Source organism: Juglans regia, chromosome 4, assembly GCF_001411555.2.
Source record: "Juglans regia cultivar Chandler chromosome 4, Walnut 2.0, whole genome shotgun sequence".
NCBI lineage: Eukaryota > Viridiplantae > Streptophyta > Magnoliopsida > Fagales > Juglandaceae > Juglans > Juglans regia.
Genome location: NC_049904.1, coordinates 28,500,224 through 28,523,035, shown reverse-complemented (window position 1 = coordinate 28,523,035; position 22,812 = coordinate 28,500,224). Strand labels below are relative to the sequence as shown.

Sequence of the window (22,812 nt, the reverse complement as noted above, 5' to 3'; positions counted from 1 at the left end):
TTCTGGTACGACATTGTAACTCTACATAAACAAGGGAAGATGGGAATGCTTAAATAAAAAGAAATCGGAAGCAGAGTAGGGTGGTTTCTGAGCTGGAAGATAGGCACAGGCCTCTGCAACAACATTATTGCCGAATTATTTTTTACACAACAAACAGGGTATTTCCAAAAAAGCATGGTCATCACACTAAACCAATATGGCGTTTACAATGTGTAAGCAATACATACATATTCAGTGTGCCAATCATCAGATGGCATGCTATTTACCCTACAGAGTTGGTACCTGGCTGTAGGCCTCTTCTAAACATGAGAACGCATGGGCCTTGACCTCCACTGAATTACATTAGTACACTTCAAGAGAACATTTGGTTACTTTGACACCACCGATTTGTCAAAAATCTGGAGAAATCACTCCAAGCCCCGAGCTATAGAACCATAAAGCAGAAATAGCCAGTCCTTGAACATCCAAAATTTTCGTGATGTCCATTAGATCATTGGGTCACAAGCCAACCCAGTTTGATAAGAACATCTTGCTTGAAGTTGCGACCTGCGACAGAAGTGGACTCGCCCTGGCGACGAAAACACTGCATAAAGGATGTAGGTGCTTATCATCAATTAAATAGCATAATACATACCCCAAGTACAAGCACTTGAAATTTGACTAATACCTATTTGAGAAATAATTGGGCCATGGACAGAAGCACGGAAAGGGGAAAAAAAAAAAATCACTGTTGGACAGTGAATTTCCGTGTTTCTATCCAAGCATGTATTCACCACTCTACCTCTTTCATTTCAGGCAACAAAGTCATGAGATACTGAAAAGTCCCAACTGTTTTACGACCTCGTTGTTCCAAGCTAACTTAATTAGCTTGCTTTCATTTTATGTCTATAAAGATGTATGAATAGAATAGGCTTACATTTTTCCATTTTTAGTGCACTTCAATTTTCTATAAATCAACAGCCACGGAAGACAATCTTGACTCCCGTGATTAGTGAGTGTAGGGGTTAACGTGATGGTTTAAGAGTCCAAAGTAAAACTCCTTTGCTTTCTCCCATCAGTAACCCATTGTCATGGAAAAATAAACTTTGAATTCTGGAGACACATAACTCATAAGCCCTGAAATAAAATGCCCACACCATTCCAGAATTTATCCCCATTAAAATAATATAAGAAAGATCAATATCACAAACCTTGTAGCAGACAATGGTATCATCTGGGTACATTGCAAACAGTTTAGTTCCTAGGCGGGCATGACAAGAATCGCAAAGGCTTTCATCGTTGATCTGAACATGTCTTGATCTTTCCTCTAATCTCGCTAACTTTGCATCAACGTCTACGGCAAGGGATAGATTATGCACAATCTATAAAAACATAGTAGAGATCAAATTTTTGGCACTATAATAGATCTGGTTTAAAGAAAACAGATAAACCTATCACTATGATTCAGGAGAACCTCTGGATGTTTGGCAAACTATAGAACTGAGACAGCCATGAATTTTCTTGATAAAGAAGATGAGTTTCATTGAATAAAAGGCTGTTGCCCCAGTACAAAAAGTATATAAGAGATGAACCTAAATTAAGAAAGGATTATATCTGGAAGCATTGGAAACTATAATTAGAAGAGGCAACGCATTATTGTGGACCGCCATTCAATTGCACAAGGTGTTTGGAAACAATGTCTTGAGGTCCATCTCCAACTTCTCCCAATCTTCAAACTTATGATCCTCTCTCTCCAAATACATCAAATTAAACAAACAGGGTAATTTCCCACAATAATGCACGTTGATGACTACCAAACTACCCCTTCCAACAAGCTAGAAAATCCACCACTTGGGAAGACATGACCCAAACTACCCCCAAAAGGTCAAAAAAGTCCATAAAGTGCTAGTTACCTCACAGTGAAGTTAAAGGTAACACATCGTTTCCACACTTACTGCACATAAAACACCAATCTATTACTAGAAGTTACTGCTTCCTTGCATCGTGCAAGGTGAGAACTGAGAAACTTTCCTAAAGCAGTTGTTTATACAAAAACGTTTGCTCTTGGGGGTACCTAATTAAGCCAAATCATCTTCAAAGGAAAAGGGGAGCAATCATGCACACATAACAAACTATGATTTGGAGAGGAACCAGACTGAACGGATCACCATAAAGCCTCAAGATCAACTGATGAAGATAAAGAATGAAGCTGCATTTGTGGAGCAAGGATGATGTTGCATTTGTGGGGCAATAAAAGGATGATGTTGCATTTGTGGAGCGATAAAAGCATGATGTTGCATTTGTTGAGTGATCGCCATAAAACTTAAGGATCAACAACTGCAACTATGACTTGGACAGTAACTAAACTGAAGATTCATAAAGGAGATGCGTTTGTGATAGTAGTTCATAATTCTATAGTCTAACTTTGAGAAATATCACATTCAAATTATATTTACCTGCCCTTGACGATGATGATGAAGGCGAGCTCTGAACATTCTTAATATTGTCTCGGATGCTAGTTGTAGGGGCATATCCGGGGACAATTTCTGCAATATAGAAACCATTGTTTTTGGTTGGAACATAAGACCTTGAAACTCCAAATAAAAAGCCTAAAGCAGATTTAGGTTCTGGTTAGATCCCTAGATTAGTGGATGGGCTTTGGGTTTGGCATTAAAGTGTTCAATTCTCAATCCATTGTTACACTAGTTAATATAGTTTAGAGTTCGCACTATATTCCAATAGCCCAATTCCACACGAGGTAAAGATTAGGAACTCCACAACAGTGTAACATGTTGCTAGACATCAGATTCTAGTTTGTGTCAATGCGAACCAATTTTCTTTACTGGGCATGCATTGCATTACTAAATCTTAGACAGACTCATATGGGCCCATCCCCAAAAATGCATTTATTCCTTCCACTATTTACACCTGAAACTCTACAAGAAAGTTGCATAATTCCCTAAAGACTAGCCTCATTTTCTAAAAGAAAAAGATTTTATAAAAGCATTCCCTAATGTTTGAGCAGCAGCAAACAATTCAACGAACAGGGGTGAAAAAAAAAAAAAGAAAATTAGTGTGGAAAAAATAGAAAATAAAAAATAGGCCCCCCATAAGTTAATCTAAAGAATATATATATATTTTTTTTATAGGTAATCAAGAATTTTAGTCATAAGAAAAGGAGGCATAGCCCAAGTACAAAGGCTTAATGTAAAGAATAATAGCAATACGAGGTTGTGTTGCACCCCTCCTTTTACTTAGTAAAAAAAAAATTGCAATACAAGGTTCATCAACGATTCACACTAGAGAGACAAAGTGTATATTAACTGGATACATCCAATTAATAGGAAAAGTGGTGACACTGTGGACCACTTGCTGCTTCATAATGAGGTTGCCAGAGCCCTATGGGATAACATTTTTGGCAGAATTGGGTTAGCATGGGTTATGCCTGGGAGGGTGACGGGATCTTCTTGCCAGCTGGACAAGTCTTCATGGTATCCCACAAATACCTGCAATATGGAAGATGGTTCCCATATGCCTTTTGTGGTACATTTGGCGGGAGAAAAACGATCATAACTTCAAAGATAAGGAACGCTTGCTAGAGGAACTTAAAAAATACATTTCAACACCTTTTTTATTTTCTAGACAATAACTTTAGATTTTAATGGGGCTCAATGTTCATGATTTCCTTGTATCTAATTCTTTTACCTAGCTAGGTGTTTTCTCTTGTATACATCCAGCGTACTTGGCTACACCTACTGATATTAATAAATTTTTACATATAAAAAAAATTATTCTCGGACTAAGCAGCATGTAATGGACAAACAAGACGTGTGCATGAGTGAATGAAAGGGATTTATACCTCCAAAACTTGCAAAGGATCCAATGATTCTCCATGATTGTGTAGAAGGCGAACAGCAGCCTTAAACATTGGCTCCTTGCCATCTTGCGGATCCAAATACATATCAAGTAACCTAGTCATCATAAGAAAGGAAAGGAACAGGTGTCTTACGAAAATGTTATGTATGCATTGTTAAATACATGAATAATTTATGAAAGGAAGAAGACAGGAAACCAACTGCATATAGGCATCTGGTCTGCCAATCTCAGCACAATACTGCTCAGCAGCTTCACTGTCTTCCAGTTTCCTGAGAGACAAAGTGTATATTAATTGGATACATCCATCAAATCACTTCTCATTGATATCTTTTTTACTTTTCTTTCTCTTTAAACTTGGTAAGTGACAGGCACCCAGTGTGCATTGAAAATCAAAACATTTCCCCCATCCAAATAGGAGGAACTGCTTGAGTGTGACTGAGCATAGAGGACTAAAAGCTTAGATCTTTTGATGTGTATGATTAAAAATGATAGAACACAATTTGTCAGCTAAAATTACATATAAATATCTGTATAGAAGGAAAACATGCACGGGCACACAGATTTTAATTCTGTGCTAAAATATTTGGAATGACATCCACAGAAATAATGTTGCGGTCTTTTCTGTCCCACTTCCTCAAAGATTGACTGACTATTAACGGCAGCATTAGATATGATTTTATTGATAATAGGGATAGGCAATAGCAATAATTTTTTACAATAAAATTTCTACTTATGGGACATGTAAATTCCACACACCAAAATGAAAAAACAAATGCAAGATCCCAATACAAAAACCTTTTCCTCCTTTTTCCTGTATATGATAGATATTATTATTTCCTAAGTAATAGATTTTAGATAAAAATAACTTAACCCTAAAATTGGTAAGATCCAATAGTCTAGGATGTTGTATGCGAAAATCCACTACTAGCCATAATCGGAACAATTCATCCTAATAATGGACTGTCCAGTGCGTTTAAATGCCCTCACGTTTCTCCTTCTACTGGCTCCACAGAATACATAATGGGATAGCCCACAAGAATTGTGTATTAGAGAGGGTTAGGTGGCAGCCTGCATATTACACCAGGGTGAAATACGGGTCCTACTTGTCACATTTGGTGTATGTAAAAGGAAACAATGATAGAATCTTTGAGGGCTTGAGGGCTCAAAACTTTGTTAGCAATACCCTTTTCCTTTGGACTCCTACTATAGAATTAAATGGGTAAACTAGAATGCGGACCATTTGTTATCACGAATGCTTTAGAAAGTTATTTGAAACTCACAAGGCCAAGATCTGTAGAACTGATGCCTCTTGCCCAAGTTTTCTGTAGAGAATCGCCTGTTCATAAGTTCAGGAATAACATTGGGTGGTAAGCAAAAGGAAAGACCAATCATTTAGTAGAAAAAAAGTATCAATGCCATCCAAGTCTAACCCAAGCTAAGAATAAAAGAAATGGTTCAAATCATTAAGCTGTAAAGGTTTTTGATAGAACGAAATCAGCATACTCAGCTAATAACAAGTACAGATAAAAAAACCCAGAATTAAGGACAAGACTATTATAAGAGTTCTGGTAGACCTTTTCTAACCATAACTCTGATTGTTCAATCAAGTCGAGAACTTCTTCTGAATCATACAAGTCAGAAGATTGTAAAAATCTCTGCAGTCTTTCTCGGACAGGACTTTCAAAGATTGAGTTCATTCTGTTAGCAGAAATTTCTGTATCATCTTCCTTTCCAACATCAGCATTTTGATATGTATTTTGTGCTTCAAAGGCTTCGATGGCTGATTTGGCAAGTGATAGAGAATACAATGTGTGGAAACGAGTATCATCACAGTCCTGATCTTCAATCAACCACTGGATGTACCTGTGCAGTTAAAAGAAGGTGAAAACAAATTTGTGCTTTGAAAATCACATGAAATAAGAGAAGAAAAACATGAGGAATAAAGTGATAAAAACAAGAGATTCCAACTGATTGTGTGATGCAAGATAGTAAGATATAAAACGTTGAGATTTTTTTTTTGTTGTTGTAAATGTTAAAACTTTATTTGTGATCATACAGGGTTGCTCGGGTATATGAGGTGTATGCATGAAAAACAGCAATCAAGAAAAGGAAAATTAAATAAATCTTGAAACTTGAAACACGAACTACAATGAGTATATATCCAATGTTAAAGGGTTCTAAAAAGCTCTGCCGTTGTCATCTCTTTATCCTCAAATTGACAAATCTCCTCGAGGGCAAACTGCAATCGTAGTAATGCAGGGAACAACACTTTTGTTTTTTTTATCAGTAAAAGAGTGGGGAACAACACTTTTTGAAAAGTAAAATATATCACGACAAGGATACATTCCTTGACCTTAATTTGTACTTCATGGGAAGTGTCTTTAAGCTTTTCCACAACCTTAAATTATGCGCCTTTTAAAATTGAATGTGTCATCTTTAGAGTTCAAGGTGTGTCCAGGAATATCCAAGGAGTGTCGTATACATTTGCAAAATTATAATTTTATTTTGAAGATTGGGTATATTCATCGAGTATGGTTACACCATAACCAATACATACTACTTATACATAAAACTAGTTTCAATGATTTTTCCCAAGTATATTTTTTTAAAGAAACATAAAAAGCACTCTTGACCAGCATCTTGGTGCCCTGACAGTGAAACCAGAGCCAGTTTGTGAACTCTTCAAGACCTACATTTTTTTACTGCTCTGACAGTGACATCAGAGACAATTTATGGAGCATATTGGTGCTCTAACAGTGATGGACATACCTCTGAAGAATTTCTACCTTTCTAGGATCAATAGCAGCAACAACTTCATCTGCAATAGGAAACAAAATAATATGAAAGGCTAATTACAACAAATACAACAAAAAGAGGACAAGTTTTCTAGTCAAAAGAAAATTATTTACAAAGAAATAACAAAATGATTCAAATGAGGGAGGTAAACTCTTCCCCTGCCATTATTTATGGTGAAAGTTGTTTGTTATCTTCTTCCCCCTGCCATTATCTATGGTGTGAGTTTTTCCCATCTTTATTCATTTATTTTCCACTGGCATTCAGTTGTAAGCTCAATGTTCCTTTTCGGACAAAAGTGAGAACTTATAGATGGTCATCCATATTCCATGTGGCCTATTTTTCTTAATTCTAGTAATGGCAATGAGGCAATAGATACAGTGGAACAATTACCAAAATTCAAAGACAATTTTTGCAACTAATATTCTTGACTTTATTAGAGATGCAAATGACTGGGAAGTGAATGTTGTTTTAGATTTTCTCGGAAGAATTTATAACTCAAAAGGGATGCAGGGAAAAGAGGACAGGCTATAGTGGGATCATGCTAGAAGTTTAAGGTTTTCAATCAGTTATATTTATAAGGCGCTTAATTGTCATTCTGGCTGTGTATTCCCCTGAAAAAGCAATTGGGGGTGAAAGTACCTACTAAGGTGGCGTTCTTCAGTTGGGTGGTTGCTCTAGGGAAAGTATTGACCACGGATAACCTTAGAAAACGTGGTTTGTGTATAGCTGATTGGTGTGTCATGTGCAAGAAGGATGGTGAATCTGTAAATCATCTTTTTTTACACTTTGAGGTGGCAAAGTCTTTGTTGAATGAGGTTATTGGTCGGACAGGTTTTTATTGGGTGATGCCTAAGGATATTGTGGATCTCCTTGCATGTTGGCGTGGTTTCAAGGCAAGGAAATGTGCGGCTACCAGATGGAGAATGATTCATTTGTGTTTAATGTGGTGTTTATAGTTGGAAAGGAATGAGAGATCTTTTGAAGATAAAGAGCGTTCTTTTGAAGATCTTCGTTATTTTTTCTTTTTCTACTTTGAGTTTGTGGGCTAAGATCTTTGTAAGGAATGATGATAATGTACTGAATCTGTTTCTGTAGTAGTTTCCTGCTTTCTAGTGTGTAGTAGGTATTTTCTTTATATACTTATGTGTACTTGGGTTGTACCTATTTTTGGTAATAAAATTCTTACTAATTATAATAAAAATAAATAAATAAATAAATTAAAATTAAAATTAAAAAATAAAAAATAAAACCTTTGGCTACTAAAATTTTGAGAAGTCATTGTCAAGCAACTTAGACTTGAAGGATTGTTTTTGCTTTTTTGCCTTTCTAATGACATTAAATATGGGCCCCTCCTTGTCTAAATCATAGTTCAAACAACCCCCAGCCCAAAGAAAAGAGAAAAACTTTTTTTTTTGAGTGGTTGTGAAGATAATCTTATACTGGTGAGTGGTTGTGATACCCCGTACCAACTAATGAGTGTAGGCGAGTATGGGTGATGTATGGTATCCCAAATTGCTTAGGAGAGAGAAATTCTTGTTCTTTGTATTGATTATAATGGGGCTCAAATTATACCATTGACTAGTCTTTTGAAGTATAGCACAGATGTGGCTTGGGCCTTCCCTTAGGGGGTTACAAATGGTATTAGAGTTTATCCCAACTGAAAATGTGAGACTTGAGCCATGCCACCTTTGAAGGAATGGTCCGATTAGGATGTTGGGAATTTAAGGAGGGAGATTCTGATACCCTTCCCCTATGGATGAGAGTAGGTGATTTATAGAATCTCACATTATCTGGGAGGGAGAAGTTATTGCTTTTTATAATGATCCAATGGAACTCCAATTGTACTATTGACTACTCATTTTGGAGTATAGGCTCAAATATGGATTGGGCCTTCCTTGGGGTGTTACAGTAGCTCTAATCCAAAACACAATTGGCAAATCTCCGAACGTTTCAATCAATACCAGTCTAAGCCTTTCTACTAACTATAAATATTGATAAAATGGATATGGTTCACATCTTATTATTTTTGGTATAAGTAGTGGCTTTTAATTTCCACTAGAATAAAGTTTTTGAATCCAAATATATAGCAGCTCACCAATAAACCTATAGAAATTATATTAATATTTTATCTAGACCCCTAAATATAGGCAACGATTATACATCAATAAGTCATCTTAACCAAATTTTCCAATTAAAAGGTTATAAACACACAGAAAAACTTCTGAAACATGAGATTAATTCTGAAAAATCTCAGAATTCGATAGCGTGAACTACCTGAGATATCCGGTCCCCACAAGAAAACCAAAATAATTCGCTAAAGACCCAAATATGCTCAAATTATAAGTTCCATATAGATAGATTGGAACTCATTTGGGAGGGGGGATTAGAGCCAAAGTTTAGCAAGATATGATGATTCTTATAGGACCGAGGCCCACCTGGTGAAAGTTGATTGGCTCTTTTCTCTGAGGTTAAAACTTGAACGGCAAGCGCCTGGTTGATATCAGCAATCTAATAGGAGTCATCAAGAAGATCTTGATTAGCCATTAAATATGTGGACCACAATTCTTTGAGCTCCACAAAAAACACCAGTCTTGAGAAGAATTGCACATACCCATCCAAGATGTAGTAGAATTAACTCTTGATCGGATGATTCCTCAAGAATCTTTGATGCCTCAGTTGCAGCAATCTCCTTACCAGATATACTATTATTATTGGAATCCTGTGAGCCATTTTCCAGAGTGGGATCTTTCCATAGGCCACTTGAATAATTCCTTGCCAAAATACGCCAAATAGCAAGAGCCTTGGAGCTCATCCCTTTACTTGCACAGAGGAAGGCAAGCGTCCGCAGGTGCCCAGATTCATCTAATAAAGTTTCCAACTCCTCCTGCACCGTCCATGCAAGTTGCACGGTCATCCTTCAAGCAGGCTCCAGACAACACCTCTCTGTTTTGCAATGCATTGGAATACTAAGATTCCTCAGTTTACCAACATCCTCACATATTGCATTGTCTCGAGGCCCCTAAGATAACTTGATCCTGACCCAAAAACTAAAAACGAATGCAACATTCCTAAATCCAGAACAAATTTACAGGTTCAAATGGTCCATATCCCTTTCCAGTTCAAAATCCCAAACTGTCATTTAAAATATATATTTATATATATATAGCTTCTCTCTCGTATAATTTTTTATTTTAAGAACAAGGGCATGACGTCAGATATCAAATTCAGGCTACACAGACCAAGCAGATGAGACTCTACCAGACTGGTTATCTGAGCAGAATTTCAGATGCATTAATGCTTAATTTTGTTCTTATTCCTATAGAATCTTATTAAATTAAATTTTAATATTTTTATAGAAAAAAAATTATAGAAAGTCCATGCATTGCTTAAATAGTGGCAGAAATATAAAAGGGTAAGAAGGCAAGGATCTAGAGTGACAAAATGATTTCACATTCATGATCTTAAAGTTGGTTTAGCGCCTTCTCCCTAGGCTTTTCCTTTTCCTTTTTTGGGTGGTTTTATTTTGGATTAGTAAGAATATGTTTGGTAAGTTCCTAGGCCTTTCTAGAAATATAATAAAAATGAGGTTTTTCTTTCATTCTTGTGCCGGTAACCAAAATTTTTAAGAACCTTTTTTTCCTTGAAAAGGAATTTCAAAGCATTTTTCTCATCCATTTTCCTCTAAAAAGTCTATTTTATTAGAAACCACAATTCAGTTTTCTCAACTTCTTATTACTCACATTTTCTGGTTTTATTTGGAATCCCCTGAACAATTATTTTAGACTGATCCAATCTATTTCTTATAGGTAACAGGAACCAGTCCATTTGACAAGTCCCTTATTAGTCCAGATTCAAAAACATTGCACAAGTCCCCTAGGACAGACAAATAGATATATTAACTGAAGTAGGCAAAGAATATACAAAATAAATACGTGTGTGAGCGTGCGTGCTCGTGCATAGATATTTCTCTATATAGCACATACCACGATACAGCTGTTTGCCGAAGATGCCAGCTTCTCCATGTCATTAACACGATTTAAAGCTCTATAAAGGTACATTAATAGTGTGTCAACTCCCTCTCTCACTGGCAATGCTAACTCTTTCTCCCGACAGTTTTCCAAATACCTGTAGTAAATAAGAGCAATAGAATATTCAATTTTCTTGATAAGTTTTTTTTTTATAAGTAATAATTTATTCAAGAAATAGGCATAAGCCCAAGTACACAGGACGTATACAAAGGAAACACCTACAACTTCCACAAACGAAAAGAAACTACACGCCAGAAAACTTAAACAAGTGCAGAAAATTATCCTCCATTACAACCACTTTAACCCAAGAACTCAAAGTACTCAAGAAAAAATCCCTAAGATCTCCCAATGAGCGTTCTTTATCTTCGAAGCATCTCTCATTTCTTTCAATCCAAATGCACCACATAAGACAAAGAGGTATCATCTTCCAAACTCACACCGCCTTCTTACAGCCCTTCAAACCCTTCCACCCTTCCAATAAATCCACCACTTCTCTAGGCATTATCCAATGTAAACCTGTCCACCTCAAAACCTCAGTCCGCAAGAATCTTGACACTTCGCAGTGAAGAAAAAGATGATTTATAGATTCTCCTGCCCTTTTACACATGACACCAATCAACTATAAACAGACCTCTCCTTCTAAGATTATCAATAGTCAATACTTTACCCAAAGAAGCCACCCAACAGAAAAAAGCAACCTTACTGGGGAACTTTCACTTTCCATATACTTTTCCAAGGAAAAACACAACTACTATGACTTGACAAAAATTTGTAATAAGATGAGACTGAAAACTTAGCATTTCCAGCGGGGATCCACACCATGCTATCCTCTCTTTCAAGCACCAACTTTGAACTGTAGAGTTTAACTAGCAGAGCCTTAACTTCATCCACCTCCCAATCATTGGCATCCCTTTTAAAAATGATATTCCATTCAACCTGGTTATTATTACTGCAGTAAGAATCATAAATAGATGCATTCTGATCCCTGGCAATTCTGAAAATTGAAGGAAAAACCAGCTTAAGAGCAGTATCCCCACACCACAAACCATGCCAAAAGAGAATCCTCTTACCATCTCCCACCTTCAATATGAAATTATTTTTTTTGATAAGTAAAATAAGACTTTATTAAATCACCAAAGTAACACGATACAAAGAAAATGCCCTATTTATGTAGGCATGTTGGAAACTAGAAATTCATGAATATCCATGCCATTTAAGTCTCAACAATGGCCCAAGTACAAAGAGTTCTAAAAAATAACAATTTTAGCTCCTCCACAGATCTCTCTTTGTCTTCAAAAGTCCTCTCATTTCGTTCCTGCCATAGACACCACATAATACAGATAGGGATCATCTTCCACACTGCTTTAATCTGTCTCACCCCACGGATAGAATTCCAGCAAGCCAATACATCCAAAACTGTTTTCGGCATCACCCTCGCCATATCCATCCTTTTAAACACCTCGTCCCAAATAGACTTAGCTATCTCACAGTGTAAAAGTAAATGATTTACCGACTCACCCCCGCTTTTACACATACAACACCAATCTGCAATAATTATCCTCCTCTTTCTTAGATTATCCGTAGTGAGGATATTACCCAAAGACGCTGTCCACACAAAGAAAGAGATTTTGGGAGGAGCCTTATGATGCCAAAGCTTTCTCCAAGGAAACTGTATCTCTGGCTCTTGTGTGAGGACCTCATAGAAAGAGCGAGCTGAGAATACCCCTTTCCCTGCAGGATGCCACCACAACTCATCTTCTTGCTGAATGTTCGGTCGAACAGAATATAAGAGGCTATAAAATTCTACAAAACTTTCCATCTCCCAATCCTGTGCCGCCCGGTTGAAATTGATGTTCCAGTAAATGTTTCTACCTGAGACTGAGACTTCCAAAACCCCCGCCACTGTGGCATCTTTGTTACTTGCAATCAAGAAAAGAGACGGAAACAGATCTAGTAGAACACTGGTACTACACCATGTATCCTTTCAAAATCTGATCTTGACACCTGTCCCCAAGTGCAATCTAGTGTATCTCTGGAAAACCTCCCATCCTCTTCTAATGTATTTCCATAACCCCTTATCCGCTGTTCCTCTAACTTCTCTGGTACACCACCCCTCCCCTAGATCACCATATTTGCTTTCGATCACAGTCTTCCATAAGGCCTCTGGTTCCTTGGTATATCTCCACAACCATTTGCCTAGTAAAGCCCGATTAAAAACTCTCAAATTTCTAACACCCAAACCGCCATTGGAGATAGGCCGACATACCATCTCCCACTTAACTAAGTGGAATTTAAACTCATCTCCCAAGCCCCCCCACAGAAAGTCTCTCTGTAACTTCTCAAGTCTACCCGCCACACTTGCCGGTAAAGGGAATAAGGATAAAAAGTAGGTGGGAAGGTTGGAAAGTGTACTTTTGATTAAAGTAGTCCGACCCCCTTTCGACAAATACATTCTCTTCCACCCTGCTAATCTCCTTTCTACTTTTTCAATCACTGTATCCCATATCATACGAGACTTCGGTGCTATACCCAACGGCAATCCCAGGTAAGTCATAGGTAAAGACGCAATTTTACACCCCAGAATGCCCGTAAGATCCCTTATATCTTGAACTTCTCCAATCGGTACCAACTCAGATTTATCATAATTCACTTTCAAGTCAGATATTGCTTCAAAACACAGCAGCAATGCCTTCACAGCCCTCAACTGAGCGTGATCAGCCTCACACATGATAAGCGTATCATCTGCAAACAACAAGTGAGAAACAGTTGTAATACCCCTACTCGGTGATTCAATCTGGAAACCACTGATGGAACCATTAGTCACTAAGGCTGAGATCATCCTACTCAATGCCTCCATAACAATGACAAAAAGTAAAGGAGATAACGGATCCCCTTGTCTCAAGCTACGAGAGCTTGGGAAGAAACCCTCTGGGCTACCATTAATCAACACCGAGAACCGTACCGTAGAAATACACCATCTGATCCATGACCTCCATCTCTCACCAAACCCACACCTACCCAGTAAATAAAGAAGGAAATCCCAATTAACATGATCGTACGCCTTTTCCATATCTAATTTGCACATAATCCCTGCTTTGCCCATCTTCAATCTACTGTCGAAGCATTCATTAGCAATAAGAGCCGCATCAAGGATCTGTCTACCCTTAACAAAAGCATTCTGTGGTTTGGAAACAATCTTCCCCAATATCCCACTTAATCGATTTGCAAGCACTTTCGCAATGATCTTATAAGCACCATTCACTAAACTTATAGGCCAAAAATCTGTAATCTCAATGGCCCTTACCTTTTTAGGGATTAGTGCAAGAAAAGTAGTGTTAAGACTTTTCTCAAATTTTCCTAACAAGAAAAACTCTTGAAATACCTTCAAAAGATCCGCTTTAATCACCTTCCAACACTCTTGGAAAAAACCTATAGAGAAACCATCCGGTCCGGGAGCCTTATCTTTAGCCATCTTTCTTACCACTTCAAATACCTCTTCCTCTTCAAAAGCCCTCTCCAATCTGGTAACATCCCCTGGTTCAATAGTGTCAAAAGCCAAACTATCTAAAGTAGGCCTCCAACCCACCTCTTCCGTGAGAAGCTTTTTAAAGAAAACAACCACATGGTCTTGGATAACCTCTTCTTCTCTATTCTCAACCCCTTCAATTCTCAGCACTTCAATGTTATTATTTCTTCTATGTGAGTTTGCAATTCTATGGAAAAACTTCGTACTCCGGTCCCCTTCCTTCAACCAAAGAGCTCTTGATTTTTGGCGCCATGAGATTTCTTCCTGTAAGATTAACCTCTCAAGATCAGCAACCAACAAAACTTTTTGTGCTTGTTCCTCTTCATTTAGTGGCCTCCCTTCTTGTAGCCTTTCGAAATGCTGAATTTCCATCAACTTGGAATTTTTGTTCTCCTCCACATTTCCAAAAGCTTGTTTATTCCACTCCTTTAGATCCCTTTTTAAGGCTTTCAATTTGTTTGCAAAAATGAAACTGGATGTACCTTCAAATTGATACGAAGTCCACCATCTTTTAACCCTTTCCACAAAACCTTCGGACTTCAACCACATATTTTCAAACTTAAAATACCTTCTGCTGTTACGAACACCTCCACAATCCAGTAGAATAGGCCAATGATCCGAAGTTATACGACTCAAACGCTTTTGCCATACATCCAGAAAATGGCTTTCAAACTCAGGAGAAATCATAAAACGATCCAAGCGGGACCACGTCTGATTATTTGACCAAGTAGCTGGACCCCTTGCTAATGGAAGATCTAACAAGTTTAAATCAAAGATAAACTCTGAGAACTCCAAGCTTGCTGGTCTCAATCTTCTACTTCCCAGACTTTCACTCTGGAAGCGCACCATATTGAAATCCCCCCCAATACACCAAGGGAGGTCCCACCAACTTTGTACCCCTGCAAGTTCATCCCATAATATACTTCTATTGACATCTAAGTTAGGCCCATACACTCCTGCAAATGCCCACAAGAAATCATCTGATACACTTTTAAAAGAACAAGCTACCATATATCTCCCTATGTACTCCTCCACTTTCTCTACTACCCGTCTATCCCACATTACCACAACTCCTCCCGAAGCCCCTGAAGAGGCCAAATATACCCAATCCACATAAATATTACTCCACAAACTCCGAATAATCCTCCTACTAATCAACTTCAGCTTTGTCTCTTGTAAACATACTATGTTCGCTTTCTATTCACGAAGTAGACGACGAATCCGAAGACGCTTCTCTACCTCGTTTAGACCCCGGACATTCCAACATAAAATCTTAGGCTTCATTGGAGAACATTCAGCCCCTTCCCATTTGCCTTATTCCTGCTAGAACTTGCTTCCGAGTTCATCGACCACATCAATCTTTTTAATTCCCAACTCTTCTTTGTGCTCCCCCTCTCTTCTTGATGATGGCCAGCTTCCATAGCAGTTAATAAGGCTATAAACTGCTCCTCATACCCAACACACTCAATTCCCACAACATGTTGAATTTCTTTAGCTTTATGTATAACCCAATCTGATGCTTGATCTGGAAAATAATAATTTAATGGGGTAGGATTCCCCATCTTATTATTCTGGTTCTGAAATTCACTTCCCATAGAAAAATCCTCCAAACCACAAGGGATGAAAAGTTCATCTTCCACAGAGTGCATGAAGTCATCCGAGTCTTCTTCAACCTCAGCCAACTCGAGGTCCTCTACTGGTCTCCCCGACCCTGCCGCCGAAATCAGAGACACCCCAGTCTCCCTCATCCGCGAGCTCTGATTCTCCAGAGCCGAAGGAACCCTAGCTTCTACGCCTAACAAGGGCTGTTGAGCACAAGACTTTGGCGAGACCACACCGGCAACCCACACTACCTCCATCGGCGCTGTCTGTAGCCCCTCAACCTCTATCGGCGCCGTCTGTATGCTGTCCGGCACGAACCCGAGCCCGTGAAGCTCGGTGGAATGTATCGGGCTAGAACTTGGTTTCGCGAGTTTTGTTGGCCCGGATCCAGACCCGTCTAATTGGGTCCTGGATAGCGACCCGCCTGATTGGGCCTTAGGATGTAATCCGATACCATGGGCCTTAACTTGAGACGGCCCAGCCCCAAAATGATCTTGTGATTTAGCCTGGTGCCATACGTTCCATCCTTTGTTGTATTTGCCCTTCGGTTGAGCCTTTTTCCGAGTAAAACTCAGCCCATCATCCTTCAACTTATCTGCTCCCTCCCTTTCCTTTAATGAACCGACAAATGCTACGATAGTAGCCATATCCTTCTGCAATGCGCGCAGCTGCCCCTGCATTTCCAACAACTTCCTTTGCATTTCCCATGACTGACACTCGACAGAATCCCAACCTTTTCTAATAAGTTTCCACAAACTAACCCCATAAGCACCACTGGCAGCTTTAGAACACCACCCTCCCCACAAACTTCCATATTTCACTTCTATCACATTTTTCCACAGGGCTTTACTCTCCAAATGATATCTCCAAAGCCATTTTTCAAACAAAGCTCTATTAAAAACCCTTAAATCTTTTATCCCCAAACCACAACGATCCAGTCATTGACAAACCTTCTTCCAACTAACCAAGTGAAACTTCTTTTCCTCACCATAGCCTCCCCATAAGAAATTTCGAAATAAATTCTCAATCCTCTTTTCAACACTTGCCGGAAGAGGAAAAAGAGAAAGGAAATAGGTGGGAAGGTTGGACAAAGTACTCTTTATAAGAGTTAGTCTTCCCCCCTTAGACAAATAGATCATCTTCCAACCCGCTAACCTCCTTTCAATATTTTCAATCACCCCATCCCATATATTGACAGCTTTAAAAGAGGCTCCCAAAGGAAGCCCAAGATACCTCAAAGGCAAAGAAGAGATTCTGCACCCCAGTAAATTAGCCAGGTCTGATAAATTCTGCAACATCACCCACAGTTGGGCGGCTGTGGGTGATAAGTAAAATCATCTTTATTAATAAGAGCGCCAAAGTTGCAACCCAAGTACACAGGAATTATTAAAAGAAAGACACCCATCTAGAAAAAGAAAAAGATAGCATTGGAGTATTCAACAAAACCACTAAGCAGCCACATGCCACATAAACATTGAACTAAGTACTGAAACAGAAAGAAAAGAAAAGAATGAAAAACATGTGGGTCATTCAATCTAATAGGCTTGTACAATTTTACACTAGAAACTGGATAACCTCAAATCCTGTTGCCGCACAGGGGAGAATTGGAGTCAGTTGATAATTTGAGGAAACGACGGGTAATTGTTCTAGATTGGTGTTGTATGTGTAAGAAGCATGGGGAGTTAGTTGATTATCTGCTTTTACATTGTGAGATGGCCAAGGTCATGTGAGATGATTTTTTCACAAGAGTTGGATTGTCTTGGGTAATGCCTTGTAGATTGGTGGATTTCCTTGCTAGTTGGAGAGGACTACACGGCGATTCTCAGATTGTAGCAATTTGGAGATTGGTACCAATATGAATGTGTTGGTGTATTTGGAGGGAGAGAAATGCTAAAAGTTTCGAAGATCAAGAGAGAACAATGGATGAGCTAAAAGTTCTCTTTTTCAAGTCATTGTTCTTATGGGCAGGGGTCATAGTTTGTAATGGACTTAGTTAGTGTCTATGATCTTCTTATTTCTATTGTAACCTCTAGTTAGGCGTACTTATCAAAAAAAGAAAAAAAACCTCTAGCTAGGCATTCTTCATGTATACTTCCTGTGTACCTAGGCTTTATCTGTTTCTATGAATATAATTTCTATGATTACCTATAAAAAAAAAAAAAAAGAATTGGACACCAGGGCAATGCACAATAATTGAATGAAATTAGAAAGTGTGTGTGAGAGAGAGAGAGAGAGAGCACCTGGTGATGTTCTTGATTGCCGACTCCAATAAATCAGCCCTGCTTGGTGGATTTGAAAGAAAACCATCATCTATTAAAGTTTCTACACCTGCTTTTATCAGGAAGGTAGCTCTCTGGATGGCCATCAACCCATCATCTACAACATCTTCAAGAGGTTTAGGGGGTGGATGCAAACCCCAATAACGGTTTCTAGGAACCTGAAAAGGCAAGTTTAAATACCATTCAAGTTTAAGAAAACTTGAGCTTTCTTTCTTTTCAGAAAGAATCCTCAGAGAGAGAGATTTCCCAGTGACCAGTGAGGGTGGTTGGCAAGAATGAGTTGTGCCTTCAGTAAATGTAAATAAGCTTCTACAACTCAATGTGTTGTTCACAAACAAAAATATAGGTTGCAGAAATATTTGCCAAAAAAGGGGGTTCTTCTTATTGTTCTACAGCTTCTGATGTCCATGCCAACACACAACTTGTTCTGAATCAACAAACTATACCAATAAATAGGTTCACTGTGCAACCATCCATCCTTCACAATATTTCAGTTGCACAGCACCTTACAAAAACTTAACCAATTCATAATTACATATATAAGCAAGAGATGTCATTCAAGAAAGCAAGAAACAACGGATGCAGACCCATGGACACATACTATTAGCAAATATGAGGCACAAACAAATTAAGGAAATCACATGGGACCAAACATAAACTTCATAGACCGATAAAGAACCTTCTTATACATGTTTTTGGAAACTTATTGGAAGTACAACATTTTAGAAGTAAGATAAGCTTTATTAATGTGCAAAAAGGTTCTTACTTATCAAAAAGTAATTAATAAGCAAAAAGGCAAAATCCCAATACACATGAAGTATACATCAGATATACCGAAATAGATAAAGCAAATAATGGAAGCAAATATACATAAACATATAGAGGGAGAGAGAGAGAGAGAGAGAGAGAGAGAGAGAGAGAGAGTGGAAATAAGTTTATTGTGATGTTTACAAAAACAGAAGTTTTTGGCCCTGTTTGGATTGAGAAACCATCTCAACTCATCTTATCATTACAACTTTCTCAAATTCCCACACAAAATACAATAAACAATTCAACTTTTTCAAATCTCAATTCAACTTTATCAAATCCCAAAACAATAATAATATTAAAAAATAAAATTGTAACAATATTTTATTCAACTTTTAACTTTTATCTAAAACCATCTCATCTCATCTCACTATCCAAACTGGGGCTTCATCTTACTTTATATTTTATATTTTTTCGTTTCCTTTTTTAATTTAGTTTCTTTAACCAAGCTCAAAGTTTAGAATAATAAATAGCATGAGGTTAAAGAAATGTCCGATGTTACGTATGAATATAACCACCATAGACATGAGAAAAACAATACCAGTAGCGACCAGCGATTTGGATCTTGCATTATAAATGGAAATACTTCAGAAGGCTGCATTGTCTCTGAATGCAAAAAGTGATTTACTGCTTCCTCAAAGTGCAGGTCAAAAAGCAATAGAAATCCCACTTGAGCATGAACAAAGGATAGCATATCCTTTGACATTTCACCATCATACTCAAGCTCCTCCGCCAAGGTGATTGCTTCTTTAAAGCTTTTCTTTCTCAACAAATCTTTGATTTGGTCTTCAGAAGATAATTTCCGGAAGCAAATAACCTAGAAAATTTAACACGAAACAGGAGAATTTATCAAGATGCCTCCAGAACAGTCTTTACGAAGTTATTAGCTATAACTAAAAGATAATTTAATATGTATATGGATTACTTTAGAATCGCCTGTTCACAAGTTCCACTTACGGCAGATAAAATAAACAGTGAGTGAAACCAAGCATAACATGCTAAAAGTACTAATTCAGATTCATAATCATTGTTTTCATTGTTTTTTTTATTGGCACCGGGTGTCTGGAAACAACGTCCCAACTAATCTTGAGGGTGCACAGGCCCTCGGCAAGGAGTTTCCCACAAGTGCACCTCAGGTAATTCAAAGAAAAAATCACTCAGTCCAATGGCTCTTAGAGATTGTTTGCACTCAAGGGGATTTGAAACTTACACGTGGGGGGAGCATATTCCAAGCCTGAGGCCTGTACCACTTGAGCCAACCCCAAGGGGTTATTGCTTTCATTGTTATGACCTTTAAGCACAAAAAGATGCCAAATCAAAGAATCCTTTTTTACTCATATTGCCTTCTTTTTACAATTGCATGAAGTTTCCTAACATTTGATATAGTTACATCTGAAACCTTTTATTGATATAGTTTCACCTAGTAGGTAGTCAATGCAGGACATAGCATCCATGACTAACCATATAACTTACCTGCTCTATGTGAGCTATTCATATTCCCAATATGGGAATGGGGTATTACAGAGGAAGATAGTCCCTACTTCCCTCTTGTTGTATTTGGAGGGAAATGAATAATAGAAATGTTGAAAATTGAGAACGGGCGTTAGAGGAGCTCAAAACTCTCTCTTTCAATAACCTAGTTGTATTTGGTTAGCTGCTATAAATAAACTAAAATGGGTATAGCCTTCATTATTTTCTTGTATCGTCTTTATATTTCTAGATAGGTGTTTCTCATGCATACATCTTGTGTACATGGATTGCACCTTTTGCACTTTTAATTAAACGATTACTTTAAAAAAATTGTCGCCAAAACAATTGGCCTTTTCAGAATAATTTTTGTTTATGGGGCAGCACTTTCTCTCGCTACCATTGAAGCCAAGAGCCCTGATATTTTGCTTTACCGTGCAAGTGTGTTCTCTTAGCCCAACTTCTTTTATCAGTATGTAAACCCGTAATCAAGAAAGTAGAAATCAAGTCCAGATAAGACTGAAAACCAAAGTGCATAGACGTACTATAAAGCTCAACAAAGTTCTAATAGAAATTTCTTTTTCTGCATGTTACATACCTTATTGGGTGTTGCAACAGCCAAAATTTTCCCACCCCGAGCTTCCTCATTTGCAACAATGCAAGGTCCAACCCCTTCCCCACCAAAAGTAACTTTTTGAATACAACCTCCCGATTTCTTATGATACAACTCCATGTTCCCATCCTTCACAACACCCACATAGGAAGATATCTCCCCAATAGAGTCCGGTCCACCACGCCTGAACACCAAACTCCCACCAACTGGCTGGCCGTGCGTGTTGACAAGAACACCCACATTGTCGACCAACAAAAGCACGTTCCAGTCTCTCCACAACAATTTAAGCTGCGGCAGGCTAGACACATCCGGCAAAGTAAATATTATACCACTTTGCCCCGTAACACACGAAAACAAACTATATCCATTAACCGTTCCGACAATTATGGAATTATCAAGCCACACCATGGTCATAACTCCATCAAGACACTGAATTTCTTTTAAAACAACAAAGGATCCATTTACGCCATCGACATCTCTGTCACTTTTACTTGCTATACCATCTAACACAAGCTCCACCAGTATCAATCTTTTACCAATCACAACAGCAAAAACAAAATCACCTTCAGTCCGGTGGTTCAGTTCGGATTCTTTGACTCTCAGACCATTAGCTCTAATCCCACCACCCAATCTCTGCAAAATCCGTTGACTCGTGCTCGTATATTCCGAAGAAGAAGCATTTGTGTTAGCACTATTCTCCGAAAAATTCGTACCCTCTGCTTGATTACTGCTCCGAAATCGCCTGGTTATAACAGACACTCCCTTGAAGAAACTCAACGTCCTCACGGGTTGTAATAAAAGGGAATCAACCAAGAACAAAGCCCCACCTGAAAGTACTAGAACCTTCCCAATCTCACGGAGAAACAGTATCCGATCAACGGGGGAATCATCGCCGACCAAAACACTTCGCAGAAGCGAAACGTTTTGCTGCAGAAGCGACGTGACTTTGAGAGGTGTTTCGGGGGTGGTACTGGTGCTTGGATTTTCAGGGTTTGTAGAGAGTAGAATTAGGGTTCCGGATTGAGTTCCGACGTAAATAAGGGTCTGGGAGTCGGAGATGGTGGAGATGGCAAGGGATCGGGTCGGACTCCCAGAGTGGCTGGAGAGGTCAAACTGAGCTAAGGGTTCGAGGACGGTTCGAGCCCTGGGCTCGGGCATGTCTACGAGCAGAGAGCTAGGACGCTGGAGAGTGGCGACGAAGAAAGAGAAACAAGAAGATGCTCTGTCGTAACTACCAGTAGAAGGGACAAGATCCGACCAACATTTGGGTCGGATTGAATCGAAGATCGACCCCTTGTTTAGTCCAGATCCAAGGTCCGAATTTACCTAAATGCCTATAGCGCTGCGTTTGAGTCATGATAAAGTTTTCCGTGCAATTAATAACTACATGGATAAAATTATCATATAACTTATTGATTAATTTGATAGTATTATTTCATAAAGATATATTTTAAATTTTTTCTATGATTTGAATTTTAAATTATTTATAACCGACTGCTATCTTAGACAGAATTATGAAAAGAATTAATAAAAAATAAAATAAGAACAAAGTGAAATACTACTGCCACAAATAATTTTCCTAAAAATAAATCCACAAATTAATATGATTTTATATGATAAGTTAAATTTACTGTATAATAAAAATAATTTTACAATATAAAATATCTTATCAAATCACGTCAGTTTATAAATTTTCTTTTGTAAAATCTTTTTTATAATTAAGCCTGACAAGAACAATTTTTTTAAGAACAATATATATTACTTTTCGTGTTAGATCTGAATAGATTTTAAATGATTTTATAAATTAACCATTTTAAGATTTAAGCAGGTAATAAATAT

The 22,812-nt window shown here is 38.1% G+C and overlaps 1 protein-coding gene across 1 annotated transcript; it reads right to left on the bottom strand.

Moving 5' to 3' along the window:
* Positions 1 to 93: 93 nt before the first annotated feature.
* LOC109006449 (vacuolar sorting protein 3) lies at positions 94 to 22,267 on the bottom strand. The gene is made up of 14 exons (XM_018985730.2): positions 20,959 to 22,267; positions 19,435 to 19,710; positions 18,048 to 18,244; positions 10,635 to 10,776; positions 9,263 to 9,535; positions 9,087 to 9,159; positions 6,625 to 6,673; positions 5,430 to 5,718; positions 5,136 to 5,191; positions 4,056 to 4,124; positions 3,839 to 3,950; positions 2,436 to 2,525; positions 1,191 to 1,361; positions 94 to 583 (listed from the first exon to the last, which is right to left on the bottom strand). Exons 1-14 carry the CDS (start codon positions 22,129 to 22,131, stop codon positions 491 to 493), a joined length of 3,063 nt encoding a protein of 1,020 aa, XP_018841275.1. The 5' UTR covers positions 22,132 to 22,267; the 3' UTR covers positions 94 to 490.
* Between the last annotated feature and the right edge of the window lie 545 nt (positions 22,268 to 22,812).